The following is a 22,061-nucleotide window of genomic DNA, read 5'->3' as shown; positions in this document are numbered from 1 at the left end:
TGAGATACGGCCTACAACGGTGGTATCACCTGCAAACTTGTGGATGGAGCTAGAGCAGGATCTGGCCACACAGTCGTGAGTGTATAGGGAGTAGAGTAGAGGGCTGAGGACACAGCCTTGTGGGGAACCAGTGTTGAGAATAATTGTGGCGGAGGTATTGCTGCCTGTCCTCACTGATTGCGGTTTGTTAGAAAGTCAAGTATCTAGTTACAGAGGGAGTTGTTGAGTCCTAGGTCTCGGAGTTTGGTGACAGGCTTGCTTGGAATTATTGTATTGAAGGCAGAGCTGTGGTCAATAAACAATTGTCTAACGTATGTGTCTTTACTGTCCAGATGCTCCAGAGCTGAGTGTAGGGCCAGGGAGATGGCATCTGCTGTAGACCTGTTTTGCCGATAGGCGAAATGCAATGGGTCCAGGTTGTCTGGGAGGCTGGAGTTGATGCGTGCCATGAACAACCTCTCAAAGCACTTCATGATGGTGGATGTCAGAGCCACTGGTCGGTAGTCATTGAGGCACGTTACCTTGCTTTTCTTTGGTACCGGGATGATAGCGGTCTTCTTAAAACAGGAGGGAACCTGAGATTGAAGCAGGGAGAGGTTGAATATGTCCGCAAATACTTCTGCCAGCTGATCAGCACAAGATCTGAGCACGCGGCCCGGGACACCATCTGGGCCAGGTGCTTTCCTCGTGTTCACTCTCCAGAAGACTGATCTTATGTCCTCCACTGTGATCACAGGTTCAGCTGCGTTGGTGGCTGTCAGGGTGGATGATGACAATCCACTTCCCTTTTGTTCAAAACACACATAGAATGCGTTAAGTTCATCAGGAAGGGATGTGCTGTTGTTAGCTATGCAGCCCGACTTCATCTTGTAGCCTGTTATGGCATGTAAGCCCTGCCATAACTGGCGGCTGGTCAGGGACTCTGAGTTTGTATTGGCTCTTGGCATCCCTGATAGCTTTTCAAAGGTCATACCTCGATTTCTTGTACAAATCAGAATCACCAGATTTGTGTGCAGCAGTGCTGTCCTTCAGTAGGGAGTGGATCTTCAGTCTTTGTCTTCAGTCTACTCTTTATTTTTTCCCATGCAGTCCTTAAGCCCCTGCAAATCTGTGCTTGACTTCATCGCTCATTTAAAGGCCATTTAATAGAGTCTACTTGATTTCAATGTCACGGCCATTGAGACTCGAGTGACCTTTCAGTTCCACCCAAATTCGCACCTATTGTTAGGATGGCCATTTTTTACCATTATCTCCTCCACACAGCTCATTCACGTGATTCCTCCCACTTTCTTCCTGCATATCTCCAATCTCATGAACAACTGCTCATGTCCCTTTGTCTCTAGCAACTTAATGACCATGGAGTTTTGATCTGCCTTGTCTTTGTATGGAAACTTTGTCAATAACAAACAGGCAGCTGATTACATTAATAGTAACTGCATAGAAAGTCCACTTTAGTGAGGAGATATTTACAGATTGTCTTGGTTCTGATGATTCTTCTCGGGTTATTATAGAACTAAAGATCCTTGTTACATTTTACACAAATGCCAGCGCATGTATTACATATTAACCACATATTTCTTTAACAGTTAACCAAGCTTCCTATCGCACCTTTTGATTGCAGTTTTAGAGTTACTTACAAATAAAATATTAAGAAATTTGTTTGATTCTGCAGTGCCCTAAAATAGGACTGATTTTAAAGTAGCTTTGGAGTGACCTGCTCTTTATTTTATGTTGTTGAGATATTGGAAAATACAGTTCAAAGGCACTCAAGACACTGAATCATAACACGCTTTCTGCAAAATCATTCAAATTATCTGGTAGTGTAAGTGAGCTGATGTCAGCGTCCTCTTCCAATGTTGACATCTGACACCCTACTCCCAAATGGGGCATTCTACTCCAAGTTCTGTCGTGGGAGGAAATTACCAGGTGGAAATATTTCAAGGATGTTCTCAAAGCCTCCTTGAAAAAAAAATTAACTCCTTCAACATGTTGGAACCTCTGGCCTGTGACTGCTCAAAATGGAGAAGGAGCCTTCAGGATGGCACTGAGAACCTTGAGTCCCTTTGGAGCAATTAGAAGCTCAACAAAAAGAGTGCACAACTATCTACACTCCCACCCATTTCCCCAGTCAAGTATCTCTTGGCCTACCTGTAGCAGAGTCTGAAGATTCTACATTGATCAATGAGCCCAGGAAAGTGGAGTGGAAGTAAGTCATGCTTGACTCTAGGGGACTGATGAAGAAGAGTCTTTTAGTTTCTGCTTTATCTGTTTTATGGTACTGACTTGAATGTGCCAGTAGAGGGCGATACATTCTGCTCTTCTGTTTCCAGATACCCTTGAGGTTTGCAGAGAGAATGAGGAACTGAGGCTTCTTCATAATTCTCCAAAACTTACTGTAATATTTGTGTGGATCCAAGGGAGTCACATCAGTGTAATGAAGAATTGAATTTAAAAAAATTTACTACATCTAGGAAAATCCCTAAAAAGAAATTTTAGTTGTAATTCAAAGGCAAAAGAACACAGTATTCCATCATTCATAAACACTTTAGTATTGCTTTCATTGTGGACAATGGCACAGGATTTTAATTTAAAAAAATATTCGGAATGTAGAACATTACAGCACAGTCCAGGCCCTTCGGCCCACAATGTTGTGCCGACATTTATCCTGCTCTAATATCTATCTAACTCTCCCTCCCACAATCGCCCTCCATTTTTTCTATCGTTTATGTGGCTATCTAAGAGTCTCTTAAGTGCCCCTAATGTATCTGCCCCCACAACCTCTGCCGGCAGTGCGTTCCATGCGCCCACCACTCTCTGTGTAAAATAAAAACACGTACCTCTGACATCCCCCTTGTATCCTTCCTCCAATCACCTTAAAATTATGCCCCCTCGTGTTAGCCATTGTCACCCTGGGAAAAAGTCTCTGACTGTCCACTCGATCTATGCCTCTTATTATCTTGTACACCTCTAATTTGTTAGAAACTTACTGAGTACAGTTGAGGATAACAGGAAAATATCAATTTAGGATTTAAATGATTAAGTAAATTTTATGTGGTCCAACCCCTTTATTTTATTACTTCCACAGTTTCATGTTTTCCCTACATTAATCAGCATGGAATCTAAATACCATGTTGGTGAAGACCATGATTTTCAGCATCAGACATTTCATGTTATTTCTGTGCATGGCCTTCTCGGTTTTGTTTCTCTGTGTTATTTGGACTGTTCGTATTAATGAAGCAGGAATTATTTTCTGGGGCTCTCCTTATGCAGTATCCAGTATTTGCTGGCAGTTTTCAAAGAGGTCTTGAATCATTCAACACAAATTAATGTGAATGAGTTGCTTATGTTTCATTTGTTTTCTCATTTTATGCAGACCATCCCAACCCAAAAGAAATCGCAGATCCCGATACCTTGCATCTAATGCAGAGAGGTACTGTCAGTTGTTGTTTAATTAATCAGCCATTTCCTTTGTATACACTATGGAGACTAAATGTACGGTTTTGAAATGTTCCAGCTTCACTATTACCACTGAAGGCTGCAATGTTGTTTTGCCCTGCGGGATTGAAATCCACTTCCCACCTAAGGCAGTTTCCTTGGCGGCAGGATCTTTTGCAGAGTCATACCCCTGACCGCAGCAGGTGAAACTCAGGCATCATGACTTCTTACTGAGCCCTGTTCTGAAACTATTTCCTCATGGTATACAATTTGAAAAGGTACAAACTCTTGATCTAAATTAGTTGATATTTTTCCTGGAGGTACTTGTAGTAAGCTGGTCAGTGCATTTCAGTATGCATGAATTATTCTGATGCTGAATTAGTCATCCCTTTAAAGTTACCAGGTCTAATTTGTGTTAAGTAAGTATAGCCTCAGATAATTGTTGTAGTGAGGGATGTTTGTAGATTAAAAGATTGGTATTGGTTTATTATTGTCACTTGTACTGAGGTACAGTGAAAAATTTGTCTTGCATACCGATCGTGCAGGTCAATTCATTACACAGTGCAGTTACATTGAGTTAGTACACAGTGTATTGATCTAGTACAGGTAAAAACAATAACAGTACAGAGTAAAGTGTCACAGCTACAGAGAAAGTGCAGTGCAGGTAGACAATAAGGTGCAAGGTCACAACAAGGTAGATCGTGAGGTCAGAGTCCATCTCATCGTATAAGGGAACCGTTCAATAGTCATCACAGTGGGGTAGAAGCTGACCTTAAGTCTGGTGGTACATGCCCTCGGGCTCCTGTATCTTCTACCCAATAGAAGAGGAGAGAAGAGAGAATGTCCCAGGTGGGTGGGGTCTTTGATTATGCTGGCTGCTTCACCAAGGCAGTGAGAGGTAAAGACAGAGTCCAAGGAGGGGAGGCTGGTTTCCGTGATGCGCTGGGCTGTGTCCACAACTTTCTGCAGTTTCTTGCGGTCCTGGGCAGAGCAGTTGCCATACCAAGCTGTGATGCATCCAGATAGGATGCTTTCTATGGTGCATTGATAAAAGTTGGTGAGTAAAGATGCTGGTAAATTTGGTTTGGAGTTTAGATATGGTGAATTGCATACAGCTAAGTACTATAGACTGTGAGAGAAATTTCCCTGTTTTCCTGATCTGAGACAGAAGCTATTAACTGGATGCCCAATTTGTGTCAAGTCTATACTGTGGGAATAGTTGGTGACTTTTGGGGTTTTAATGGCAAATTGTAAATCCAGGACCACATAGATTGTACATAGACATAACCTTAAAAGGCAAGTTATTGCTCAAGGCCTGATATAAGGCATAGAAGGAGAGAGCCCTAATGCAGGCAAATAGGATTAGTATAGATGGGCAAAAGGTTGGCATGGACGTGGTGGGTGAAAGGGCCTGTTTCTGCACTGTACCACTCTATGACTGTGATGATTTCCCCGTGTACAGGAAGTGGTTATTTGGATGCCATATATTTCTCCTCGGTCTGACCACCAAAGAGAAGTTGTGATGCGAACGTTTAATGGAAGCTGGAGTAATCTGGAGACCAAGGTTTCTAAGGTACTGGGATAATTGGCCGTGCTCACATTTGCAAAAGTGTATTTAAAGTCGGAAGATTGTTTGATTGAGCTGCCCTTCAAATACTAAAGTTACAGCTGTACGTTTTACTGTCACTCACTTCATTGGTTGCTGTTAATTACGTTTCTAAGATCTTTGGTGGAGATCATCTGGGAGCAAATTGAATTATGCCAATCAAGGCATTTGTGCAGAACTGTAAAACTAGTTTAAAAAAAATTGTGGAGGTGATTGGCTTATCTTTTATTCATTTTGATGAACTGAGCATCACTGGTATGGCCACCGTTTATTGGCCAAAGTGCCCCGTGAGAAGGAGTGGTGACCTGCCATCAGTAGACTTGGTGGAGGTACTCCCACAGTGCTGTTGGGGAGGGAGTTCCAGGATTTAGACCCAATAACATTGAAGGAACAGTGATACAGTTCAAGGACATGGTGGTGTGCATCAGAGAGGGGAATTTGCAGCTGGTGGTGTTTCCATGCATCTGCTGCCTTTATCTTTCCTGGTGATAGAGACTGTGGGTTTGGGAGATGCTGTTGGAGTAGCCTGGGCAGGTAACTTTACTTCATTTTGTAGATGGTGCACACTGCAGCCATTGTGCACCAGTGTTCGAAGGAATGAATGTTTTGGATGGTGGACAGGTGCCAATCAAGTAGGTTGCTTTGTCCCAGATGAGAATTGTTAGCACTGTTCTCATCTGCTGTGGCGGTGCTGTGAAAAGACATTCTCCACAAGGAGGCAGCATTGTTCACAAGCCACTCTTGATGTGAAGTTGCTATCTGAAACAGTAACCGAATAGCTCTTCCCTCCATCAGGAGTTGCGGAGCAGGTCAGAGTTTGTACAACAGCCGATTGATTGACCACCTCCCCTATAAAATCCTAAGTACAGGCACAAGTCTTGTAAGTCTTGTCTTTGCTTGAGCTGCTTCATTGCCTGTGCATTACTATAAGCAGACAAGATAGAAATGCTGTGAATGAACTTGCTGTGAATCCCTTCTCCTCGGTTAACACAACACCCCTGACGTGTATTTTATCGTCAGTCAAATTGCTTAAGATTGTTGGGGGACTGGGGTGAGTTTTGGTGCATGTCTTGCAGAGAGCCTGGTTTGTCTGTATTCTGTGCATGTATTCCTTTATCTTTGTACAGGTCAAGTACATGGCTGATGGTCACCAGGCAAACCCCTGACTAAACAAAATAGCAAAAAAAAAAGTGTGGTGGCTCTGTCCTGCTTTTGCTAGATGTTGCTGTTGTGGAGATGCAAGATGAAATTAATGCTGTAGGATTTAGAAATACAATATGATCATTGTAATGTTAATGGGAAATAACCTTTAAAGGACAAAACCTATCTACAGTATATGCTCAGCCATGCAGCATGAAAATTACTTACAAAATTACTGTACATCACACACTAGTATTGTAGGCACAAACCATTAAGTAAATTGTTTAACTATATATCATCCCCTTACTATTTTAAATCACAATGCTTTACACTACAATGATACTTTTTAATCGGTATTAATGCAAGCACAAGGGAAAAAACAAACTGCTGGAAGGACTCAGCAAGTCGACCTTCATGCTGTATTAATGAAATATACAGCAAAAGTAAATCAAATGAATGACTGTCCTCACCATCAACATGAAGGGCCAACTGTTAAGGAGTGTTGCTGCTGCTCAACTGCACTGCCCTCAAATGTCTTCTCACACTTATTTTGCATAACTCTTGAAATAAAATTCACCTTTTAGGCTTATTTTCATAAAGACAAAACAAAATGTAGGCTCTGCATAGCCTTCTACACAGAGCCTAGCCTGGGCTAGACTCCCACTTAAGTTAAGATCTCAATTCTAAATGTCTAAGGGGCAGTATGGTGCTTTTCAGTTGTGCCAAATTCAAATTTACATGTTGAAAAAGTTACGAAACTCTTTAATATTCTTAAAAATTTTTGCTAGTTGCAGAATTGCAGATGCAATTACATGAGCTCAAGAATGAGAATTCTGGATGCATAAATACCAGATAAATGAGTTTACTGTAGTATAGTGGAAGGCCATCAAATGCTTCCTGGGGACATTATTATTAGAACAATATAAAGGAATCTTTAAGTACATTAATCAGTTGCCGGATTATATTGATGCACATGACATTGCATCAATTAGTTGAATACAATATTTATTTCATTAATGAAGCAGATCTTATCCACAATTACAGTTGTGAGTTGTACAGATCTCTTTTGCAAGTAGATTAATCATTGTACTGCGTAGCATTTAATTTGAAAAAAAGATTGCATGATGCATGCTATTTTTGGTCAATGTGGTATTAGCTTTACTCATATTTTGCTCCACAGTGCAGTTCAAATCAGTTAGCATGCTTTGGGAGTTCTGTCATTCTCATAATGCGCATGGCTATCAGTCATAGGCAGCACACAAATGGAATGTATTCTTCCCCAGTTTGGACGTGGTCCTACTTGGACATGTTTGCTTCATCTGGTTTCTTCTGGTATTTGTACATAGGGGTCGTTATAGTATGTTGTTTTCTGTCAGTTAGGTGACGCTAGTGAGCTATTTACTTTTGTTTCTATCATTTGGTTGATGTCACAGAATTCTTTAAGAGTAGTCATGGTGATGGAGTTCCCATGGTTACAACAGGAGTTCCCTAGTGCCAAGAGAAAGCGCATGATGGATATTTACCTACTGGATGTAGAATTAACTCCATTTTCCAATACAAGCAAAAGATCCATAATCTTCCATTCTGCTCTGATGTTATTTTTCAATACCATTGGTAACAATAAAGAGAAAACTTTATCTCTCCTACTACTAGTTACAAAAAAATTATCATTTTCTTCTCCCAATTTCCATATAAATTATCTTATAGTTAATTGCAATAGAGGCAGCACCAGCACTCATAACATTTAAGAAGCACATGGACGAACACTTCAATTGCAAAAGCACAGTAGCTATAGAGCAATGGGATTGGTGTAGACAGGTACACAATCATCAGCATAGACACGGTGGACTGAAGCACCTTTCTCCATATTGTATGACTCTGGAACTCTGAGGTAGGGAAGAAGTGGCTGCACATTCTCTATTTTTAATTTTGGGGATTTCTTTCATTGAAGATCTCACAAGGGAAAATAATATTCCAGTATTGAAACAGTTTGTGGATTTAAATTTGCTAGGATATTTGGTTACAGCATACTTCCAGCTACTTTTTACAATGTGTTCTTTTGCAAAACTACCTTTTCCTCTATAGTCGCGACATATGGCCTGTTGCAGCGTGCTCCATTTCTCCTGGTTCATTGTCATTTCACGACTGAAGGAGAACAAGTGCACTGTGCCAACTGAAGGAACCCGACTGTTCTCTTCTGTGGATCCCAACATCAAGGTGATCTTTCCATCCGGGGCAGTGAATGAGTCTCGCACTGTGAAAATGCAGGTTTGTGCAATGTATTTAATTTGGAATGCTGGATATAAAACCATGCCTAACTCGGCTTCATCCAGCAAGAAGAATGACTTCCTTTATAATTGTATTCTTTTTTCCAATTTTGTTTTCTCTTGGTTTAGCTTAATGCTTCTAACATTGCCTTGAATTTAAACATAGGTGTTGCCTGTTATTGTAGAGGAGTTACATGAGCTCACAGATGATCAGGACTCTCTGGCAAGTCCTCTGCTCTGCTTGTCACAAAATTCAACAGATGACTTTCTGAAACCAGTTAAGATTCAGCTTCCATTGCCTTCCGGGGTCACAGGTCAGTGTTCCAAAACACTCTTGGATGTTGGTTGATAGTTTTGTTTCATTTCTGATGTTTGGGTTCAAATCTAAGTGATAACATTTTAAAGTGAATGCTGGAATTGAGACAGATGGGAGGCTGTGTACCAAATCTTTGATGGCAGCAGTACACTATGAGAAGACTGTTGATAAATCACTCCGGGATCTTTGTTTATAAAGTCAAGGATCCCATAGAGATATGGTACAAAGGCAAGGAATAAATCCACCCGAATTACTTTGGCCACTTCTGGACATCTTGATTTAAGAAGGAAATCAGTGCTTTGGAGAGAGTGCAAAGAAGGTTGAACAGGGCTGGAAGATTGTGGTTAAATGGAGAGGCAAGAGAAGCCATAGCTGTTCACCTTGGAGCAGAGGAAGGTAATGAGAGATTTTGTACAAGGTAGTCAAACATTAATTGCTTTGTTAGGATCATGCTTTTTAGTGTGCACCTGGATTATATCCATTTTGAATCTTTGTAACTTTAAGAATGATCAGTATATTGAAGTGTTGTTGATTCATAGTATTTCTGACTTCTCCGTGGATTGTCACCTTGTCGTGGTGGAGAAGCTTGTGTGGTCCTGAGATCCCAAGAGCGATGCCGTCTGGAGCTATGCTCCTGGTAGGGTCACCCATGGTGGTAAGGTCGATGGTGAGGTCCCTGACAAAGAACAATCCAACCAAGACCTCAGCGGCGGAACAGGCGGACAAAGTTACTTCGAACTCAACGGCTGTGAAGGCAGATGAAGGCTGCAACAAATCCATCAGCTCCAATCGTCGTGGTTTCCATGCCATTGGAATCAGTTGGTTGATTTGTGAAGTATCGTGTGCTTTTTGTAGTGCAACGTCAAGTACACGTTAAACAAATACACGCACAGGCGTCTTCGCTCTGTGGGCTACTTCTAGCCAAGATTGGACTCATAAGCCACTTGAGAGCCCATAAATAGATCAACGGAACGAAGACCATCATCCTCGACCTCAAGGGATAGCCACGACGACGAGTATTTCTGAATACTTGTTTATGATTGTTATCCTACTGAGGCACAACAAGTTTAAACTTCTCTTGCCATTACCAAATCAGATACCGAGTGATTTGGGTTTTCTAAATTTTATATTTGATTGATTTAAGTGCACCATTAACACAACGTTTCCAATTATCTAATTGTGGACTAATCAATCTCCCGTATTGTGCTCACCTTCTTTGCCAAATTAAAAGTCTCTAGGAAAGGAGTTTGGCTTTGGGTGCACGAAACCTTTTCAGAATGGTGATTAGGATGGCTGCTGCAGATATCAAAAAATAACTCCCAGTACAGGCAGTCCTATGTTTAAGGTTCACTAATAAGTCAGGGTATTAGAGAACTACCCTACCTCTTGCTATTCCCTCCTAACACAACTGTTTGTAGGTGCTGATAATCAAACTGAGTGAAAGGTCATTTATGTTACAGGTGTTCCTCGTGTAAGAAACATTTTCACAAGTGTAGTGCTTTAGATGCTACCTAAATTTATATTTAATATTCATTTCTTTGTATGAATATTTTATATTTAATATTCATTTCCTTCCAATTATGATTTCTTCCCCTCTTTTGAGAACCATGCGTCATTCTCTAGCTAAGAGGGCATGTTCGTGATTCTGCTGGTTGGGAATAGAGTGCAAGGACTTTTGCATGTCTGTCCTACCTGAGTAATAAAGAATTCAAAACTTTTGTCTTTTTTAACAACAAGAAACACTTCTGAATCCTTTGCTATTTATGTTTTGTTACTTATTTGGAAATAATAATAGTTTTCTTTTTTTTAAAGAAAAAGTATTAAAATTAACTTTTTTTTAAACAAAATCTTTGACCAAGGTTTGAATCTGGACCGTTCCAAAATTCATTTACTCCATGGAGATCCAGAGGTTCAGGATTGGATGGACATTACGAATCAGGTGGTGCTGGAATTCACTCACCTTTATGCCATTTTTGAAGTTAACCATTTCTCATGGTAAGACGTGTAAAGAATGCCATTGGCATTTTCTATTATTACCTATGCATCATTGGCAAGGCCGGATAATATGACTCCAAGAAGGTGGTGGTGAACCATGTAGAGTCACAGAGTAGTGGAGCACAGAAACAGGCCATTCGGCCCACTATATCCATGCCATGCTTCTTGAACTAACACAGTTGTCATGGCAGTGGTACTTCTACAGCACTTTTTGTTGGGGAGCTTGAAATTTTGCCCTAGCAGTAATAAGGAAATGCCTTACATTTCCAAGACTGGTTGGAATGTGAAATGCAAGAATTGTAGATGATGGAATTCCCAAAAGAATGCTCCATTTGTTCTTCCAACATCCAGCTAACCTAAGAAAAATCAGTCAATAGAAGCTTCTGGAGTATAATGTGTTGAAATAGCCCTCTAGCTTCTGTAGTCTTTGAAATGTGAAAGCGTACAAATGTTGATAGAGATCTTAGCTAAACAACCTGTTGCATTTTCTGTTTTCTTATGCATTTACATTCAAAATGAGTAACTGTCCAGGAACCTAGGCTGAATGTAGTTTGGGCATAAAACATAATTCTTTGCATGGATGGAAGCTGATTTGTTTAAACCAAGATTTCGTTTAAGTAATTACATTTTTAAAAAATCCATTGCTATTATGAATGTAATTAAGATAAGTGACTGGTTCTGAAATAACACTGTTTAATATACAAACTGGATTTTGACTTAAATTGGAGAGTTCGGCATTCTCTTGTCAAAACATCATAAATAGCAGCCTTGGGTGGGGCTGAAAAATTAAGCCATTTGACTTACTTCCAGGAACTGCAATGATCGTAAAATATGTGCTTGACATTTGGGATTTTCCTGCTTTTCACTAGATAAATAGCATTTTATATTTTCTCGTACTTTCACGGTTGCCTCATATCATAGTCTGTATTTCAAAAGTAATTAGTTTTGTCATAGAGTCTTACAGCATGGAAACAGGCCCTTTGGCCCAACTCGTCCATGCTTTTGTGTTGAGCAACTGTAGGCCAGGCACTGGTGGTAATGGTTAGTGTAATTTAACCATCCAAGAACAAATGGGTTAGATTTGGTAGGTAATAAAATTCTCAGGTTTGTTGATTGCGCGTATAATCCAGCTCTAGCGCACCATGTCCAGGTTTAACAAAGATACATTTGGATGCCTGCAAGTCACCTACTTATTAACGTGGGCGATTTAGTTATTGCAGGTAGACACTAATGTAATCTTTGCAAATTGGTTTTATGCTGATTCCAAATTTAATGCGTGGAAACTGGTTGGCACAGGATTGCAGATGAGTTATTTTTTGTTATTTGTGGGGTGTGGTTATTGCTGGCAAGCCCAGCATTCAAAACATTCCATGCCATTGTAAATAAATGGCGAGCTGCCTTAAATGGCTGCAGTCTGTGAAGGTCACCCCACAGCGAGGTTGGGCATCAACCTCTAGCATTTTGACCCAGCAAAGGAATGACACAATATCTCCAACTCGTGATGGGAAGGAGGGAAACCTGCAGTCAATGGGGTTCCCATGTGTCTGCTGCCTTTGTACTTGTAAGAGGTAGAGTGTACAGGTTTGGGAGGTCTGCTGAACCTCCGGAGTTGAGGGCTTTGGAGAACTGGGGGAGTCGAAACGTTGGGCAGGTCACCCTTGATCATATTAAATGGCGGGGCAGGCTTGAGGGGCCAGATGGTGCACTCCTGCTCTTATTTTCTCGTATTTGGAGATTATGCAGGTAGTTCAAAGCCAAAGTCGAGTTTATTGCCGTAAGTACTATGTATGCACAGGTGCAATGAAAAAATTACTTGCAGCAGCGGCACAGGTGCATAGCATCATATAAGCTGCATTCACAAGAAACACATAAATTATACACAATTTTTACAAGAAAGAACACAAATAGAAGAAAAAGGCAATTTTTAGTGCAAAGTAATCAAAGTGGTCATAGTGTTGCTATACTGTAGTGACTAGAGTTGTGCCAGTTGGTTAAAGAACCATATGATTGAAGGGACGTAGCTGTTCTTGAGCCTGATAATGTGGGACTTAGGCTTCTGTACCTTCTGCTGGATGGTAGCCTTGAGAAGATGGCATGGCCCAGATGGTTAGATAAATACTTAAACCTGGCATTGTACATTGTACAGTCATACATCTGGAGGCTCACTTCCCTCTGGCAAATTTTTAACAGAGTCGTGTCGAGATACAACCATTTCTCAACTTTGGAACCTTTCAGTTTGACAGGATTGGGATAGTAGCCAAACTGGATGTGTCTGGCAGGAAGAGCAGTGCCTCCTGCAAGCTGAGATTGTAACGTCAGTTGGTAACAGGTATCTGTGACTACCCAAAGGAAGGTCTGCTTCCTGCAGGTCCTGCTGGTCATGAATAATCACTGGCTGTACAAATGGCTAATCCTGAACTTCTTGTTGTCTCTAGATAATTCCAGGGTGAGAAGTATACAGGATCTTCCTGACAGCTGTTGTAGCCATACTGTGGAATAGGAGTTGTATAGAATTGGAGTTACAAGGTCTGACCTGGTTGAGGTGGTTCTTTCCCTTCCCTGGAACAATGAGCTGGTAGGGTCAGTCTTTGTGCTCATTTGTCCTGATGCTGGCTTGATAATTGCCATAGATTTTTGAGTATCAGGTTAATAATTTTGCCATGGTGGGATTTGATGCTGTTTCTTACTGTAATGACCCTCAGGCATTACACAGAGGATGTTGTAATCCGCTAGAAAGAGAAATATTTAACTTTTCTTTTAGAGCCCTTATTAACTCTGATATTAGGCTTCTGTTGCCATTTTCCTCACTGCCTGTTTCCATTTCCCTGCTGTTAGTTGCCACAAGCTGGGCAGCAGGTATTTCACACACTAATGAGAAGCTGGTTACTTCTCAAGTGTGGCAAACAGCTGATTAGTACTTGTGTGGGGATGTTAGTTGAGGGTGGAATATTAACCTGACCTGATACAGAATCAGTTTAACAAGTTAATTTCTGATCCATTTTGACTTAGTCGTCTCATATCTGCTTGGATTGATTGTTCCTTTCTTGTACTACATGCACCACCCTTCTGAATCTCCACTTCATTCAAGAAAGTTTACAACCATCCCCTTAGTCTGCAGCATATTGCAACTTAACACTTGCAATAGATGACCCTCTTCCTTTTGAAAAATGATCTATCACGTACACATTGTATCCTGAGTGCCTGCCTCAGTACACCCACTGTCATAAACATACCAGCATAAACATGTTTCTGCTGTGCACATATGCTCGTATGTACATTCTACAAGTATTTTTATCTCCAGTTACAGTCCATACAAATGTTTTGTCATATGATATTACTCTGCATGAAATAGATACACGTGGTATATTTACATAACATAAAATACATTTTAGTTATATTATTTAAAGTATTTAAATCAACATTATTCCTCTTATGCCCTTTATCAATGGGCCTTTGAACATGAAAGAGCCAAGTTTGATACCCCCTAGACATAAGTATATAAATTGTTTTTGGACAAGTTGCTGAACTGATATCTTGTCTGCATCATTTGGGGAAAAAAGTGGAGGCAAATTCTCCAAGTCATCCCAAATCTTGACCAGTACTTATCTCAACCAATGTCACCGAAGCCAATTAACTGAACATCACCATCAATGCTGCCTTTACCCATATGTCCTCCACTTCCCACATGTCTGCTCTCCCTCTCCTCCGCCCCCCCCTACATAACAGGGACAGGGTTCCCCTTGTCCTCACCTACCACCCCATGAGCCTCCGCATTCCAACACCTCATTCTCCGCAACTTCCGCCACCTCCAACGGGATCCTACCACCAGGCACATCTTCCCCTCACCCCCTCTTTCCGCAGGGACTACTCTCTCCGCAATTCCCTCGTCCCTCCCCACTGATAACCCCCCCTGGCACTTATGCCTGCAACTGCACCAAGTGCTACACCTGTCCCTACACCTCGTCCCTCACCACCATTCAGGGTCCCAGACAATCCTTCCCAGTGAGGCAGCACTTCACCTGTGAGTCAGAGGGTGTCATTCATCGCATCTGGTGCTCCCAGTGCGGCCTCCTGTATATCAGTGAGACATGACACAGATTGGGTGACCGCTTCGTCGAGCACCTTCGCTCCATCCGCCACAACAGCCAGGACCTCCCGGTGGCCACCCACTTCAATTCCACATCCCATTCCCATACTGACATGTCTATCCACGGCCTCCTCTACTGCCACGTTGAGGCCATATGCAGGTTGGAGGAACAACACCTCATATTCCACCTTGGGAGTCTCCAACCTGATGGCCTCAACATTGATTTCCCTAACTTCTGGTAACCCCACCCTTCTTTTTCTTCCCGCCCCCCCTTTGTCTTCCCTTATTCCTGTGGCTCCCTTCCCTAGCCTTGGTGACCTGTCCATTTCCTCTCCTCCCCTCCTCCATTCTTTATTCCATGGTCCACTGCCCTCTCCGACCGGATTCCTTCTTCTTCAGCCCTTTGCCTCTTCTACCTATCACCTCTACATCTTCTCCCCCTCCCCCACTCTCCTACCTTCCCCCCTCACCTGGACTCACCCATCACCTGAACTCACCTATCACCTGCCTGCGTGTGCTCCTCCCCCTCCCCCCACCTTATTCTGGCTTCTGCCCTTTACCTTTCCAGTCCTAATGAAGGGTCTTGGCCTGAAACATTGACTGTTTATTTCCCTCCATGGATGCTGCCTGACCTGTTGAGTTCCTTCAGCACTTTTTGTGTATTGCTCCAGATTCCAGCATCTGCAGAATTTTTTGTACCTCATTGCTATTTGCAAGATCATGCTGTGTGTATTTTGACTGCCCTCTTTGTACGGAAGTGGCTTCACTTTCAGAAGTATTTAATGTTGTGAAGTACTTCAGGGCATCCTGCAGTCATGAAGGACACTGTATACATAAAAGTTTCTCTGCAATTAGATTTACAATTTACAATTTCATCTTATTTTCAATTAAATTGGTTCTACTATAATTTTACTTTGCTCCTTACTCCATTGTGGGATTCATTTCTTTATTTTAACCTTATTTCTTTTATCAACCACATCTAAAGTATTTTGTTTCTAAAATATTTTGTTTTATCATTTGTAGACAATATACAAATATACTCAAAATCATTGAATTTAAGCCTGAGAGTTTCCCTTAAACTGCCACAGTACTCAAAAAAAAATGTTGACCTATTGAATTGATATGAACTAGTGGCTTTGGTAATAAATTGTATGTTGATCAATATAATAATAGTTGTTGGCCAGTCTTGAGCAATGCCATGGGTGGTTGGTAAACTTATGAAAGGTTTCTGGGTTAAAAATTTGAACTTTATCTGAAAAGGTTCTTCCACTAAATGCATTTGGGACTGTTGTCCACATAGTAAGACACTTCTGCAAACTCCACCCAAGTTCTCTGTGACAGCACAAACAGGCTTGGAGGCTGTCAGCTATGCACAGTGACATCCTATGACGTGCAACGGCTGGTTTATTGCCACCTGTTCCAAATTCATTTGTACATTCCAGACCCCTGAATGGCACAGGTTACATGTGCCCAAGGGTGCTTTGACTGGAGAGTTGAGGTATACTTCGACATTAGTTAAAAGAGACCAACCTCAACTGAACTGGGAATCCAAACCATTTGTCTTGTGGCAGGTAGGTTTCCCATTAAGTATTTTCCTTGGTGTGTGTTTCCACCCTTTCCATCCTGCTGATATCCCCAGGCCTCATCTTGCTTTATCCTCCCCCATCCCTTGATCTGCAGCCTACTGATAAGGTAATGGTAAGAGCTGAGAAGGGACCCTCTCTTCATGCAATGGTTATAAGGTCTGTTCTATTGTGCCTGTCTGCACAATGAGAATTTTCCTTCTGGGAGGTCTTGTACGGAACTGGCACAAACTTCCCCCATCCTTCTGCACAGCACATCTAATGTGACCTTTCCAGAGAGGAAGATTCTTCTTAAGCTCATTTATCTGCAGTGTACCAATCCACGACATGCCAGACATTGCACAGTTACCTGAAGCTAACATTTGACTACACCTGCATAATTTTTAAATGTCGTCCACATTTTTAACTGAGACAAGTATGCACAATTGACAGGTAGGATGGTCTGTCAAACCTTGCCCACACTCATGATGACTAGAGTATTATGACTAATTTGTCCACCATTAAGAACATAAGAAAAAATAGGAGTAGGAGTAGGCCACCCAGACCTTTGAGCCTGCCCCACCATTCATCAAGATCACGGCTGATCTTTTTCCAATACTATCATCATATCCCATGATTCATTAATATCCAGAAAGCTATCTGTTTTGGATGAACTTAATGACTGAACCTTGGAAGAGAGAATTCAAGTTAATTAATCTCTTCCTTCCCACCCGTCCTCCTCCCCCTGCAGCTCAAAACATTGAGGCACGTTGTCATGGGAGGAGAAATCCATGGCTCAGGAGGCAAAAACCCCAGAGCCAATAAGGAAAATAATTCCTTGGGAAATCACTCTCTGAAACTGTCAGGCAATCAAAACCAGTCTGGCAGATCACATAGAACAAAATTACCATGTGACTCTCCTCTGTCTAAATGAATGGTTTTCACTTAAAATTTCACATTAAATATTCAAACAACCATGCACACGCTCACTGCCAGTATGTATATTCCTTGTTCAACTTCTTAAGTTCGGGAACATTCAGCATACTCAGCAATCCAGTTTCAGTTGGCATTTGCTGCTGCCTACCTATTCTACTTCGCCTTTGTCCATTTCTTTTACTGATGCCAATTGGGAATCATTTTTCCAGAGACTGGTGAACTGGTGCATGCTTGCAGTCTGATCGGTGGAAAATGCTGCTCGTCCATCGATCTGAGTCAAACAGTAGTGCAACAGTCTCTTCCAGTCTTCCAAGTCTGGGAAGTTTGAATAATAACTGACAGCAGCTTGGGAGGAAAGTTATAAGCGCACAAGATGAAAAGAAACGGAAGCAGGAGCAGGAGCAAACTTACAGCCCCTCCTGCCTGCTTCAATATTCAATAAATTCATGGCTACCTTTTGCCTCAGTGCGACTTTCCTACATAATTTCTAAATATCCATTGATTTCTGTCTTGAATATTCTCAGCGACTCTTGAGTAGAAAATTCCAAAGAGTCTCACGTTTCTGGGTGAACAGAAAATGCCTTCTCATCTCCGGCCTGAATGGTTGACCCCTTATTTTGAGACTGTGACTCCTGATTGTCGATACCCCAACCAGGCGAAATATTATCCCTGCATCTATCCAGTCAAACTCCATAAGAATTTTGTACATTTCAATTATCACCTCTCATTCTTCTAAATTTAAGAGAGTACAGGCCATGTCTACTTAATCTCTTCTTGTATGACAAATCTGCATTCCCATGATCATGAGTATATCATTCCATAGGTTGAGAGACCAGACTTGCACAGATGCACAAGCATGCAGATGGAAAGTGTGGTCATGGGCTTCGTGAATTGAACATTCAGATGTTTCTGCCCTGTTTGGGCTTATAACACGCATTCACCTTCCAAATAACTTCCCCTTTTCTCTTTCTTTCCTCCACACCATTAAATGTGGTGGGGAATGTCCATGGCCTGCGCAAAGTGGCAGTGGAGAATCACACCTATCCGTCCAATGTGATGACCTTTCTGGAATTCTGTTTTCTGTTTGCATTAATCAGGTACTGGCTGTGGTACACAACTAAGACGTATGTTGGTGGAATCGCTAAAAAAGTGTATGAACGCCTGAGGAGATGGCAGGTCAATTTTCTGGCACTGCAGAGGAAGAGGGATCCAGAACAAATTTTCCTCCAGTGCCTTCCCAAACACAAGGTAGGCCTTACTTGATGAGAAAAGACTCGAATTTATATCAATTCTTTCACGTTTTTAGGATATCCCCAAATACTTTGCAGCCTCTAATGTCAACAACGTAATGTAGAAATTACACCACTTCAACTTTCCCCTCCCGCACTATCACTGATATGTCAGTCCTCGGCCTCTTCCACTGCCAGGAGAATTCCAAGCGCAAAGTGGAGGAACAGCACCTCATTTTCTGTCTTGGAACCTTGCAGCCTAATGGCATGAACATTGAATTCTCCCACTTTAGGTAATTCCCCCCCCCCTTCCCCACAAACCTCCTCCCCCCCCCCCCCCCCCCACCCATGCTTCTTCTCTCTTCCCTTTCCTAGCCTCTTTTTTTCCTCTCTCTTTTATCTCTCTTCTTACCTTTGTCCCATCCCCCGGTGGATCTACTCTCCCTTCCTCCCCCGCACCTGCCTGTCACTATCTCTTATCTGCATCTACCTATCATCATTTTGTGCCCACCCCACCTCCTCTCTTTTGTCCATCTATCACTGCTCTGCTTTTCCCTCCTATATATTGGGCTTCCCCTTTTCCTATCTTCGGTCCTGAAGAAGGGTCCTGACCCGAAATGTTGACTGCCTATTTTTCTCCACGGATGCTGCCTGGCCTGCTGTTTTCTTCCAGCATCATTGTGTCTTCATCTAGATTCCAGATTCTGCAGTCCTTTGTTTTTCATGCACCACTTTAAGGTTCCACTGACATCAATATGATAATGGCTTGATAATATGTTTTTAATGAAGTTGAATGTAGGATGAATATTGCTGAAGACTGTTCTGCCTGATAAGCCAAGAGCCCATCTATTCTAACATCTAAAGGAAGCCACCTTCAAGACTGCAGCATTTCCTCGGGTCTGGACTGTGCTGCCAGATTGGAAACCGTGCCTAAACCCCTGGAGTGGGGTGGGAATATTCAATGCTCTAATTTAGGCATTTGTCCTCCTGCTCAGCCTTTCTTGTCACCACCTTTAACCCACTTCAGGAGAACAGTGGATAGGTTATGTCCAAATTTATTTGCAAAGGCTTGTCCGTATATCGTGTTTTGATGGCACAATAGTGCAGCTAATAGAGCTGCTCTCTCACAGCTCTGGAAACCTGGGTTCAACACTGACCTCTAGTGCTGTCTCTGTGGAATTTGTACCTTCTCCCTGTGACCACTTGGTTTTCCTTGGTTGCTCTGGTTTTCTCCCAAATCCCAAAGATGTGCTGATAGGTTAATTGCTCACTGTAAATTAGTGTGGTAAGTGGCAAAAGAACTAAGGGGTGTTGGTTGAAAGGTATTTGAGAGAAAGTAAGTCATAGGGCTACAAGGAATTAAAGGAGGAAGTGGGTTTGACTGATGGGATTGTTCTGCTGAAAGCTGTCATGGACCCAGTGGGCTGAATGAATGCCTTATGATAATGGTAAATGTCAATTGGTTTATTATTGTCACATGTACTGATCTACAGTGAAAATCTTTTGTTTGCATGCCATCCAGACAGATCATTCCATACATAAGTAGACTGAGGTAGTATAAAAGGAAAAAAGTAAAGAATATAGTGATGCACTTGTACAGAAAGTGCAATGCAGGTAGACAAACAAATTGCAAGGGCTACAAGGAGATAGATTGAGAGATCAAGAGTTCATCTTTATCATCTGTGTCATAATAGGTGAGTTCTCTTGAGACTTTTATTGGCTTTTCTTTGTATGACTTTTTATTACACAGGTTGAGTCTGTCTGCAAGAATTTAGAGAAGAGGTATCGGGGACCTGAGCCATCTGACATTGTTGAAATGTTTGAAGGAGAACAATTTTTTGCTGGATTTGAAAAAGGGATTGAAATTGTTTCAGGTAATGCCAATTCATGGAATGCTGGTTAATCTATGGATGTTTGAACATGATGTTTCATTGCCGATGGGAGTTTGCTTTAGCAACTACAGATGTTTTCCATTAACGTGGACAGATTTTAATTTTATGTTTGTATTTATTGAAATTATGTGTTGTCAAATGCAAATTAATCTTTAAGCAGAGGAAATATTTCACCGGTCCATTAAGTATCATCCATGTGTCTTCTAACACAAAGGAACAGGTGGAATATTTATTACATTATAGTTGAAGAACAATGCAGCTTCCATTGCTTTATTCCACAGGGCTGATCACACAGCCTTTCAAGGTCACATAATGACAAATAAGAGAGATAAAACTTAAGATAATCCAGATCTAATGCATTTTAAGACAAATCTAGTGCATTTATTTTGGAAATGTTGACAATTAAAAAAAACATTTAGGTTACAATAGATAACAGTTCCTGAAAGAATTTAATATTTTTAAAGCTGTGTTAACAGCACATTTCTTATCTGATTGAGGGAAAACTTGTGATTCGAGTCAATATAATATTGTGCAATTTTGAATTTTAAAAAAATACAAGTTTGAGTTCTTCATATGGTGACAAGGGTATATTAGAGTTCATAACACCACATTGTATCTTTTTCTTTCTGTAGTGCGTATATTTCTATGTTAATATGTCTCCTACTCTAGTTTGTAGTCATCTATTACAGGAATGGAAAAGGGAATTTTGACATCATTGTCCTGGATTTTCTGTTCATTGCCAAAGATAATCTCATTGCTGACCTTGAAACCTGTCACAAAGATTAACTGGGCTCTGTGACGTGGATTTCTCCTTTTCTAGTACGACATGAATTTGAGGAGCATCTGTCACATCCAGCAACTCTGATGTCATGAAATTGAGTTGCCAATAAGCTTGAAGTCTTCACTCAAACCAGAAAATTAAAAGCATTAATTTTTATAACATTTTAGAAATATTTTACGAAAAGCAAAATTAAGATTGAGTAATGCGTGTGAGATTAAGGTAGAAACTGAAACATCATAAAGAAATTTTAAAAAGTAGAACCCTAGAAAATGTACATCACTGTAGGAGGCCATTTGGTCCATCATGCTTGCATCAGATGGAAAGGGACTACCCAATCCATTCCCACTAGGTCCTTGGTCTTACAGGTCATGGTTTTTCAAACATCTATGTACTTAATAAATATGGTTAGGGTTTCTGCCCCTACCATCCTTTCAGACCCTCACCATTTTCTGTCTTCCTTATCTCCACTCCAATCCTTACACCAGTTGCTTTAAATCTCTGCTCCATGGTTTCTCACCCTTCTACGAGGGGAAATGGGACCTTTCTCTTTACCTGGGTCCCTTACGATTTTATACAAATGTATTAAGTCCCTTCTCAGCCTTGACTATTCCAAAGAAAGCAACCGTGGCCAGTCCCATCAAAACCAGGACTAAGTTTTGTAGTCCTGGCAACATACTTGTAAATCTCCTCTGTACCTGTCTGGTACAATCAAACAGAGTTTTCAAATGCTGAATCAAAAGAATTATAATCTACACATACAAAAATTTAGTTTTTCAGGGCCATTCTACAATTATGTTTTCGTGTGCTGTAAAAAA

General features: G+C 41.3%; 1 protein-coding gene across 1 annotated transcript in view; it reads left to right on the top strand.

Moving 5' to 3' along the window:
• pidd1 (p53-induced death domain protein 1) overlaps nt 1–22,061 on the top strand; it is a 52,031-nt gene that overhangs the window by 8,999 nt on the left and 20,971 nt on the right. Inside the window, 8 exon segments of the mRNA XM_052029704.1 lie at nt 3,374–3,470; nt 3,515–3,713; nt 4,898–5,008; nt 8,267–8,449; nt 8,615–8,762; nt 10,624–10,759; nt 18,442–18,592; nt 20,324–20,447. Coding sequence (XP_051885664.1) covers nt 3,374–3,470; nt 3,515–3,713; nt 4,898–5,008; nt 8,267–8,449; nt 8,615–8,762; nt 10,624–10,759; nt 18,442–18,592; nt 20,324–20,447 — 1,149 coding nt within the window.

The sequence above is a fragment of the Pristis pectinata genome, chromosome 14, assembly GCF_009764475.1.
Source record: "Pristis pectinata isolate sPriPec2 chromosome 14, sPriPec2.1.pri, whole genome shotgun sequence".
NCBI lineage: Eukaryota > Metazoa > Chordata > Chondrichthyes > Rhinopristiformes > Pristidae > Pristis > Pristis pectinata.
This window is presented reverse-complemented; position numbering and strand designations above follow the sequence as displayed.